The 11,124-nt window shown below is 64.2% G+C and overlaps 1 protein-coding gene across 1 annotated transcript in view; it reads left to right on the top strand.

Moving 5' to 3' along the window:
* Nucleotides 1–11,124, top strand: part of NFATC1 (nuclear factor of activated T cells 1) — a gene marked incomplete at its 5' end in the record, with an annotated part of 41,101 nt that overhangs the window by 2,522 nt on the left and 27,455 nt on the right. The window contains 2 exons of the mRNA XM_029922753.1: nt 10,279–10,481; nt 10,960–11,124. Of these exons, the coding sequence (XP_029778613.1) occupies nt 10,279–10,481; nt 10,960–11,124 (368 nt within the window). The remainder of the gene's footprint in view (nt 1–10,278; nt 10,482–10,959) is intronic.

Raw genomic sequence — 11,124 nt, 5'->3', positions numbered from 1 at the left:
ACAGTTCCAGATGCGGTGACGGCGGACGGGAGAGCTGGCCGTGGGTCTGAACGGGTGAGCGCCCCCAGCCTCGCGGCGGAAGGGCAGAAGGAAGACGGTGCCCGACGGAAGCAGTCAGTGCCACGGGGGTCTGGCGGGCGAGAACAGGGACTCGGGCTCTTCTGAGAGCGGCGCAGTGAATCCTGCGTCTGCTCGCGCGAGGGGCGCGGCTACAAGGGAAGGGTTTGGGGAGTCTGTTTTCTCGTCCAGTCGGTGGCCCGAACCTTGGATAAAAATAGCCTTTGCGCATAGTTACGAAACACAGGAAAATAGAAAGTGCTCTCAGGTGCCGTGAAAGTGCGCGCACCACCGGTTTTGTCCTGTGTGAGTGATTTTAGCGCATCCTGACACGGGGACGCCCACTCCTCTCTTTCCGGAGGCCGGTGCCCGCCCCTCCACCAGGCCGCCGTCCCCGCGCCGCTGCGCCGCCAAGTCCGTACATCGAGCCAGAGTCCCCGGTGCAGACGAGGCGCCCAGCCGTGCCCCGGGCCAGGACCTGCTCCCCGTCTGCCTCGCCCGTGACCGTGACGGTGACTGTGACCGAAGGGAGGAGCCGCCCGGCCCGCCTCCATCCAGGAGAAGAGTGGCCCGCGGCCTCTTTCCCAGGCCCAGACTGCAGGGCAGGAAGGGGCCTCCGCGCTCTCGGGGGTCTGCCTCGTTTCCGTGTGGGGACGCGGATGCGCGTGGGAGCGGCCACGCGGGACCCCGGCTGGCGTCCGTTTCTCCCCAGCGCCGAGTTCATACCCCTGGTCTCCGGGGCCGGCCCTGCCCCGGCTGCAGTCCCGACCGCGGGGGGCCAGTGCGTGGCCGTCAGAGGGTCCGGCAGAACAAGGCCCCCGAGTCCTGGGTGAGGTGGGCAGCGTCGGAAGGGCCTGCGTAGGACCCGCCTTTCCAGGGACTCGGGAAGGCCGGCCCTCCTCCAGTGTTGCTGCTGAGAAACCAGAGTTCTGCCCTGAGGGTCCCTCCTTCAGAGACGGGGCTCCCGGCCCAGCCCATCCTGGTTTTCTGCCTCGTCTCCCTGTGTGACCCCGCCGCCCGCTCTCCCTGCCCTGTGTGCCCACGCCCCGTCCACGGAGACCCTGTCTGCTCCCAGCAGCCCTGCAGGGCCCAAGGGACAGCCTGGGACATCACTGATCTCTGAGCCAGGGGTCAAAGAATTAAGCTCTGTTTACCAAGGTCCCGAAATAACTTCCTGATAGCATCTAGCCCACCACACAGGAGGCCGGTCTGCGTGAATAATTAATAGGTCCCTGAAACCAGAAGCCTTGGGAAGTCTCACGAGGTGGTAACCGGCATTTTAGACTTGTAGTCGGTGGTGGTGTCGGTTCCAGGCTCCCGGTTGGTGCCGGGTGGTCGGTGGCCGTGGCTGGGTTAGCCCTGCCTGCTGAGGCAGGATTTGACTCCAGAGCAGAGGGCGGGGTCCTCCCGGGACCCGGGGACCACCTGTCCTCAGGCCTAGGCAGGCTGCCCCGGGCGCATCCAGGCTGAGCTGTGTCCCCACAGAACACGGCAAGTGTCCCTGTAACATGAGGCCGCTGAGGCCTGCAGCCCAGGGACGGACACAGCAGGGAAGAACCGAATTCTCCGGTCCTGGAGGCCGGCAAAGTGTCCCCTGGGTCCCCCTCCCCGAGCCCTGGGGCTGCAGAGTGAGACACTGTGCCCGGGACGCGTGAGCGGCAGGTGTCCAGCGCCCACAGCGTGCTCCTTCCCCTGGACGTCCGCCCCGCTGTCTCCTACCTGGCTCATGGCAGCGCCTGTCACCTCCTGCAGTCAGGACGGGGCTGCTAACTGGAAAGCCAGGATTGTCACAAAAGGCAGAGAAGTAGATGTTACCAGCACAGTAATGCTGGAAGACTGACTGCCGTGGGCCCAGCGGGATCCGGACCCACGGAACAGCCCCTCAGGGCCCTCACCCCGTGGGGACTCAAATGCAGATTCAACCCAGCGAAGGCCGGCCCCGCGGTCCCGCCCACCGGCCAGACCGGGCGCGGACTCTTGCTCCCCGGTGGGGCGCCGAGGCCTCCTGGCCCCCGACACAGGCGGGTCCACAGTGGCTGCACCTGCCCGGCACCCCCGAAACGTGTTGTCAGCTGTCAAGGCCACGAGGGCTTGTCCCTCCTCAGGAAGCGGAGATGTCCACTGGGCCACACCAGCGCGTGGCGTCCCTGTAAGAGCGCCGTCCAGGTGGCCGGTCTGCATCATCGGAGTCCCGGGGGGGGTCCTTGGGGTACCGTCCCCACCGGCTGGCACACCGCAGAGACGTCCGAGCTCAGGCGGGCTCAAGTGTGGTTTTGGCTCTCCCGCAGCCCAGACGGCCCCCTGGGAGTGAAGTCCACGGGCAGCTTCGCAGTGGAAGCTGCCAGAAATCTTCAGACTTAAAACTTGAGCTTCCTTGTTCCAGGCTGCGGAAGTTTTGGAATAGTCTCCTCAGGCTCAGAACCTCTGGCAGTGCTCTCAACTCTGCCCTGTTTTCTAGTCATTGCAGGCGGTTTTCTGAACTGTTCTCTGAGGGCAGAGTGACATTCGGGACGTCTCCACAGCGAGGTGCGTGCCGTGTCCTCTGTCTCACGGAGCCTCAGAGCCTCAGGTCAGGTGCGGGGTGATGGGGGCAGTTTAACTGGAAACAACGGTGAAGAATTACCATCTTGTAAAAAAAATTTTTTAAGTGCTTATTTTTGAGAGAGAGAGAAAGAGAAACAGAGCACCCGTGGGGGAGGGACAGAGAGAGGGAGACAGAACCGGAAGCAGCTCCAGGCTCTGAGCGGTCAGCACAGAGCCCGACGCGGGGCTCGAACCCACGAGCCGTGAGATCATGACCTGAGCCAAAGTTGAATGCTCAACCGACTGAGCCCCTCAGGCGCCCCATCTTTTTTTAAAAAGTTTGTTTTGATAGAGTGAGTGAGAGAGAGAGAGGGCGAGCAGGGGAGAGGCAGAGAGAGAGGGAGAGACTCCCAGGCAGCCTCCGAGCTGTCGGCGCAGATCCTGAGGCTTCACCTCACGGACCGTGAGATCATGACCTGGGCGGAAACCAAGAGTCAGACGCTTAGCTGACTGAGCCGCCCAGGTGCCCCGAGAAAGTACCATCTTCAGTGAAGACGTCGGAATTCCCCATTCCAGCTGTGCCTCTCCGTGACGGCAGGGGACAGGTGCACGGTGCCTGCAGGCGGGGCTGCCCCTGGCAGGGGGTCCCCGCCCTGTGAGCTCTGAGGTCCGGCCCTCCTCACCACGAGCCAGGCTCTGCCCCTGGGTGTCGTCCCCGGGGGGTGGGGGGGCCCGCCTCGCTCGGGGCGACGTGGGGAGAGGCGTGGCCCCCGTGGACAAGCTGAGGCGCACAGTGTGGGCCCCAGCCTCGGGTCGCAGGTAGATCGGGACTCGGTGCTCCTGCCTGCCAACGAGGTGGGTGCCCAGTGCCCAACTGCCCAGATGCTTGGGGCTTCCTCTGCTGTCCTGCTGTGGTTTTGAAGTCTGCCCTGGAGGATGCTTCCTTCCTGAACTGCCGTTCCAGAACTGGCCCCGAGCTGGCAGACAGGGTCCGGGCGAGCCGGGCTGGCCCCCATTCCCTCCCTCTGCGCCGGGAGATCACTGGGCTCCGCCCCGGGGCCGCAGGACGATGCTCCGCCCAGCCGCAGCCTGACAGCGCCGAGGGGGACAGGCAGTCGCGGCCTGACCGGCCTCGTGGGGGGGGGTCCCCGGCAGCACTGGGTGCAGGGAGGAGGGCTGCGGGCAGCAGGCCAAGGTCCCAGAGTGGTGCCTGCGTGGCACCTCACCCGCCGAGGTGCTGGGGCCCTGCCCTCGCCGTCGTTTGGGTCACTGATGGCAAACGCTGAGGGCCTGGCCGGGGGTGAGTGACCTCTGCGGGGGCACCACCGCCTGGGGCCAGGAGGTCCTGACGGCGTCCTAGACACCCTCTCCTCCAGGCTCAGCCCCCAGGGGCAGGTGGCCAGGGGACAGGGTCTGTGAGCTCATGGCCCGTGTAGATACCACACCTACCACATCTCTGGGTGGGGTGTTCTTCGAAGATAGATGTTTCTAGAAGTTTGCTGTTTGTCCACCGGAGCCAGGCTCCTGGGGTTACTCTGGGTTCCGGGGTCACTGAAGGTGTGAGCTTTCCAAACCGCTCCGGGACTTTGACGTGTGCTCTTTCTAGATCATTTTCCCTCGGCAGCAAGCTGCGTCTTCTGAGTGCGGTTTTAATTAGAAACACTGAATGCAGTGTTTCCGTGCAAAACATTCTTTTGTCCATAGCTAATGTGATTTCTTTTCTCTGGATGCTTCACGCATGTCTGTGTGCATCCTGTCTGTCGGCTCCGTGGGCGACGTCTTCGGGTCACTTCCAGCTTCAGAGCCGTCCTGGCTGCAGGGTGGGCCCGCAGGGGTCAGGGCTGGGTGGCCCTGGCCCCCCTGCTCCCCGTGAGGGATGGCACACCGTGTGCAGTGAGCTAGTGGGCGGCCGGTGCCCACATGGCCCAGTCCTGCTGCCCACGCCCCCCGTCGCCCCTCTGGCCTCTGCCTCCCACCCTCAGGTCAGTGGGAACCAGCCTGGAGAGACCGTGTGCTCCACTTAGCGCTCGTGCACAGCCCCCGTGCCCTGTGGCCAGAGGCCTCCACACAAAGCCTGGGGACCGTGTCACCTGCCCTCAGCCAGCAGCGCCTTCTCCATCACCCCGGACAGGAGCCACTCGGAAAAGGGCTCACCGTGACGGTGTATGGGAAAGTGGCATCCAGGGAAAGGCAGCCCATGGACCAGAACCTTCTCTCTCTCTCGGCATCTGGACATATCCTTGATATACAGATAGGCACCAGCCCTGCCCGTGGACTGGCGGGGCCACGGGGCCAGAGGACCCCACGCACTGGCCTCGCTGGCTGAGTTGCAAGCCCTTCCCACCTGCCAGCGGTGGGGGCAGCTCTGAGGGCGTGACGTCGCGGGCACTGAGCCGGGAACCCCGGAGAAGGGGGCAGAGTTGCTCTTGCAGCCCCAGGGCCGTGTGGCTCAGGCGGCTTCACAGGCTGAGCATCCGCGAGGCCAAGTCCCCAGTGAAGACGTGATCGGAGTTTCCCTCAGTCAAGACTGGAAACCGAGTCAGCCAAGGCCTCACAACTGTGCGGCCACGGGAGGCTGCCCACCCTTTCTTCTCCAAGGTCCTTCCTCACGGAGACCGTGTCCTGATCCCGGGCCGCAGGGGGGCAGCCGGAGACGGTGACTCCCGCCCTGCCTGCGCCTCCCTGACGAGGCACGTCGCTGGGGGGAGCGAACCTGCCAGCAGGCGCTCCGTGTGCACGCCCAGCGCGCGCCCCAGGCCCTGGGAGAGCGACAGCGAGCGGTTCATCCGTATCTCATCCGAGACACACGCCCACGCCCAGTGAAATGCAGTGCAGGGGGCTGGAGCAAACAGCTGGTTATTCAGGCCTCGAGACATTTCAAATCCATCGTAAAATGCGGCTGTCCCCGTAAGGGAGGTGAGTGTGAGCCACAGAGCCCCCACCCGCGGCCGCGGCCGGTGTCCTGGGCCTCTGTGTCCTGAGCACCGACAAGCTTGTTCATTTGGTGCTTTTTCTGAGCCGCTCCTCCCGCTGCGGACACTCATTGCTCCACGCCTGCTCGTCACACAGCGCGGCCACGAGGACGTGTGCGCAGCCTCACGTGACACCGTTCCCTGGCCCCCCCGTCTGCTCTCTCCCACGGAGTCTGCTGACCACACCCCACACCCCAGCCCAGACCCCAGCGCCAGGGACCTGGCACAGACAGCCTCGATACGGTGGCAAAGCGAGGAGACAGAGACGGACCGAGAGCAAAGCCCCCTTTGGGCCGTGGGGGCTGGGGACAGCTGCGGTCTGTCAGAGGCGCTGCGCCTGCCCTGAGGCCCCCCCCTCCCCGCTCTGTCCTCTGTCCCCGTCTGATGGCACAGCTGCTTTTGTGACAACAGTTTGACTCGCACACGACTGATTTTCTGGAGAGAGCCGCGATCCTGCATCCCCTCTCCCTCAGACGAGGGCCAGGACCCACCTCGTCTGTGATTCTAGGTCCTTCTGGGCCCAGCTGGGCCAGCCCAGGGCAGCACTTTCCAGTCTTCGAGAGAAGGGAGGGCCCACGTCTGGGACACACAGCTCAGCCCCGGCCCTGCCTGGCTGGTCACGCTGGCGAGGGCTTTGCTGGCTCCCTGCATACAGGACAGACGGACCCCAGGGCGTGCAGACCCCTGGCACCCGAGACAGACACTCGAAGCCCACAACCTCCCAGACACTCCTGCCCTCTGAGAAGCTGGGCCTTGCAGGGACGAGGTGCTGTGTGTCCCCTACACAGGGCCACAGTGAGCAGCGGCCCCTGGACCCTTTGGAGCACATGGTCCTCACGGTAACCGACTCTTCATTTGCTTTTCCTGAGAAGACAGTGTGGTGCCGACATTAACACCAGAAAACAGCCTGTTTTAACTGCTTTCCTCGGGCCCCTGAGCCTTCCCTGGAGAGAGGACAAGTCTGCAGCCTCTTCAGGCCGTGCGGTCTTTCTCGGGCGGCTTTATCCTGGACGCCGGCGCGCAGCGGGGAGGCTGTGGCCCTCGCACACTCCCTTCCCAGCAGAGCCGGCGCGCAGACCCCCAGCGAAGGCTCTGCCCGCTGGTTTCAGCAGGTGTTGGGGGCGTGGCCGCGGGGACCCGTCACACGTGTGCTCAGACGGGGCGTCTGCCGGCCGTGGCCCAGGGTTACGCCGTTGCTCTGTCCTCCTCCGTGGTGTTATCGGTTCCCACTCCCCTTAGCAGGGTCTCCGGGGGTGGCGGGGCGGCGGCTGTGACCACCATGGCCGTTTGTGTGCTGTGGTAGTCACAGGTGTGAGTGGGCGTGACAGCTGGTCCCCAGGCCCCGCCTGCCCCCTGCTGCGTCCAGGGACGGTGCCGGCAAGCAGACACGTAGGACTTTCTCGTTATCTGCCAGGAGTGCGTGTGGATGTAGGGAGCCCTCTGTGGGGGCAGCGCGGGCTCGGGCCGTGAGGGTTCGGGATGTGGTGTGCCAGCCGTGCTCGTGCCCTGCGGGCTCACAGCTTAGTGTGTGGCCGGGAGTGTGGGGGTAGAAAGGGACTTCTGTCTGGGGCTGGGTCTCCCTCGCCACACGGCTCCCCGTTCCGGCGTCGTGGGAAGATGCGAATCTAGCACCCGGCGGAAGGTGATCTCCCTGCGGACGGATGGCTCTGCCGGAGCCGGTTCCTCTGCGCGCCTGGCTGAGCCCGAGCGGCACCGCAGGACGACCTGCCCCACTTGTCACCGCCTGTCACGGCCCCGCAAGTGCTGAGGTGGCACAGAGCTAAAAACAAACACCTCATGTGCCGGAAACTTAGCGGCTCTCATACCTGGAAAACGGAATAATGCATCTTGTTTAGTTGGAGCAAAGAGAGGCCGTTGGCATGACAGACGACTTTATAAATATTGTTTTGACAGATACTGAAACGTGCCAGAGGCTGAAAACTCCTGCAGCGGAGCATGTGCAGTATTTAAATTACTTTCTTAAAATGAACTTCGTGCTTTAAATAATAGATGTTTATCTCCCGAGTTAAACCTTAAATATTCCCATTTTCACTGAAACGGCATGTTTTCAAGAGGGTGAAGTTGTACCCACAATCCGCTGCGCCCTGCGTGCTATCAGAGAAGTGGGTCCCAGGGGGCTCTACCCTGTCATTTCCAAACCGCCGAGTCCCTCCAGGCCTCCGCATGCCACTGACACGCCTCAGCCGCACGAGAGGCCATTTGGCCAAAGACTCATTTACTTCGTGTCGTGTTAAATGCCACACAGCGGAGCACCGAGTGGCCAAATCTGCCCCTTGAATCAGCCTCTGATTCTACTTTTACGTTTCCTGTTATAAAAACATAGATGAGAATCCAGCCCGGAGTCGAGGTTTCTCATGAAAGCTCACTAAATTGGCCGAGGACTTCGGTGGGCAGACAAGCCGGCCTCGGCCCCCGTCCCGACCCAAGAGCACTCCTCTGGGGACACTCGCGCGTTCACATAGAAAGAGCCTTTCAGCTCGGGAGGGAGGGGCGTCCCGCAGGAGTAGGCTGTGTCAGCGAGGTCCGCCTTGGAACGAGTCGTGTGCGAGGCCCTCGTGTGCGTGGGGGCGCAGGACAGGGAGTGGACGGGCAGGACGGAGGGGATGCCCCTGGGCGCTCTGCCCACCTGCCTGCAGCATCTCAGGTCCCTCTGCGGAGACCCGGGCTCCCGTCAGCTGCACGGCTCAGCCGCCCTCCCTGTCTGCGGGCACACGCCTGGCAGACGTGTGTTTAGTCTGTGTGCATCAGGCACCTGTGCATAGGGAGGAAAGAGCGAGGGTTTTAATGTGGAAAAGCTGCCTTGATGATGACCATGTCCACAGCTGGGGACCCTGTCACCGGCAGAAAAAGACGCCTGGGTCCCAGCCAACCGAGCACGGAGCTCCAGAGCCTACCGCAGAGCCTCGTGCACGCGTGTGCGTGAGCGCACGTGTGCGGGTGCGCCAGCGTGCGGCCGTGCACAGCCCTCTGTCTCCAGGGCGTCCCACAGGCGGGGCCGGAGTTCTCCTGCGGTAGTTGTGACATCGGTCCTCTTCGTCCTGGCCCCCAGCGTGCTGGCGGCGCCGCCTCCCGAGCAGCCCTCCTCGAAGGACCCTCCTCGGAGAACCCAGAGCTTACAAGGGGCCGTCTCTTCACTAGGTGGCGTGAGAACCTGTGAGCGTCAGCCTGGCTGTCACCGACGGCTGGCTGCTGGCGTGGACCCTGTTTGCTCTTCTGGATTAACAGCTTCGTACGGTTGAATCCCATTTTGAATCTTAAATTTGACATTTGGGTGCTTGTGTTGAAGATCCTAAGTCGGGCTGGGGAGGGCGACGTTCCGGTACGCAGAACAAATCTCGCCGCACCCTGGCTGGAGCTGCGTGACGGGGAGGCAGCAGCTTGCTCCGACAGAGTGCAGGAGGGTCCCGTGCCCGGCCTTCCGCTCGGCTCCCAGCGGAGGGGTAGGCGGGGGCACTCAGGATGTCACCCCCGTGGCGGTGGACCCACGCTGCGCATGGGGACCTGCAGCCTCCAGCGAACGAAACGTCTGCTCAGATTCCTGCCCGGAGCCGGGGACGTGGCCTTACCTTCTGTGCCGGCTGACGAGCGAGCGCCACTCACTGTGCCCTTGACTCGGGCCGAGCGGCACCGGCGGCGAGCGCTCAGCCGGGGGCCTTTTATGTCCGATGGTGTCTGGTGGCCAGGTCCACTGAAAAATCCATGAAAATTAAAACAAGTAGTTGCCTGTGTCGCCCCAGAGGCCGCAGCTGCGCCTGGAGAGACTGCGAGGACCAACCTCGCTGCCCCCGTCGGACCAGTGTCCGGGCCGCTGCCCCTGTTCCCGGCGTCCATCGTTGTCCAGTCGGCACAACGAAAGCAACGTGAAAGACACGCACACAGCAGGCTGGAGCCAGCACGGAGCTTGGGAGCTGGTTCTGAAGGCCTCCTTCCCCACCGTCCCCCTGGAAGCCCCGCCCTCTGGAAGCCCCGCCCTCTGGAAGCCCCGCCCCCTGGACGCCCCGCCCCCTGGACGCCCCGCCCCCCCGCCGGCTGCCGCCTCTTCTGCCCCATCCTGGGCCTGTGCAGGTCCTTGGGGTGGGTGAGGTGACATCACGGTGGCCGTGTCGTAGGGCAGAGGCGGAGCCTGGGCCAGTGTCGCGGGTGCCCTCACGCCCCCCATCCGGCCCCCTCCGGGCTGTCCTGCAGCCGGTGCTCGGCACACTCCCCGGGCGTGCGGCTCCCACGCTGTGTCCCGTGGGCAGGTGGCGAGGACGCGTGTCTGCCGCAGGCCGTCCTTCCCGGAGCTTCTCTGAGAAGCCGCCTGAGAATCGTGCGGGGTCGGCGGCACTGACCCCCGGGCGTTCCCGTGTGCGGGTCACTCAGCGTCAGTGGAGCATAATGTGCTGTCCGGGCGGGTCGTGGATGAGGAGCAGGACCCCGCCCTGTGGGCTGCGGGCGTGAATTCCTCAGGGGAAAGGGTTTCTGTGAATGCTGGGCCTCGCCCGGCTTCCAGTGGCACAAGCCACACGCGGTCCTCACAGCAGATGCCGGCCAGTGTAGACGGTGCTCACAAGCTGCTGGGAGGAGGGGGCCTGGGTGTGGGAGCGACTTAGCACATAGCACCTCCTGCACAGTTTCCGTCCGAACCAGCCTCTGCTCGTGCAAGTCTAACTGGCTCTGAGCGGTCGTTGTTGGGTGCTTGACCCGGACCTTGTCCTCTCGCCAGCTGCACGGCTACTTGGAGAACGAGCCGCTCACGCTGCAGCTGTTCATCGGGACGGCAGACGACCGCCTGCTGCGGCCCCACGCCTTCTACCAGGTGCATCGGATCACGGGCAAGACCGTGTCCACCACCAGTCACGAAGCCATGGTCTCCAACACCAAGGTCCTGGAGATCCCGCTGCTGCCGGAGAACAACATGCGAGCCATGTAAGCCGCGCCCGCGGGGCGGGGTGCCCGGGTGCCCGGGGTGGCGCGGTGGTGCGGCCCGCTGCCCCTCCCTGCCCCGCAGCTCTGCCCGCAGCTTCACACGCAGGTAACACCCACGTGATTGTGGCGGCGGACTGCTCTGGGGCGCTGGGCACTGTGGGCCTTGCACTTGAGTAATCCAGTCCCCTACCATCAGTGCGCTCTCGTGCCTGATCCTGCCCCTGAACCTGACGCCCCCTCGTTCCTGAACATGGCCGCCGCCACCATCCAGGCGCCGATGGGCGGAGTCAGGCCTGCTCGCTAGTTCTGCGGGATGTACCCGTAAGCTTCGGCCTGACCTCCTGCGGGATTAGGGCCAGCGTTCACCGCCTCCTGTCTTCTACCCACACGTGGCCCCTAGGGTTTCTCAGGGACAGGGCAGAATGTCCGGGACCTCCCCCCAGGGACTGAAAGACAGCGTGACTCTTGTTTTGGGCAGCGTGGACTGCGCCGGGATCCTGAAGCTCAGAAACTCGGACATCGAGCTGCGCAAAGGGGAGACAGACATTGGGAGGAAGAACACCAGGGTGAGGCTGGTCTTCCGGGTGCACATCCCGCAGCCCAACGGCCGGACGCTGTCCCTGCAGGTGGCCTCGAACCCCAT

The sequence above is a fragment of the Suricata suricatta genome, chromosome 14 (genome assembly GCF_006229205.1).
Source record: "Suricata suricatta isolate VVHF042 chromosome 14, meerkat_22Aug2017_6uvM2_HiC, whole genome shotgun sequence".
Classification (NCBI taxonomy): domain Eukaryota; kingdom Metazoa; phylum Chordata; class Mammalia; order Carnivora; family Herpestidae; genus Suricata; species Suricata suricatta.
This window is presented reverse-complemented; position numbering and strand designations above follow the sequence as displayed.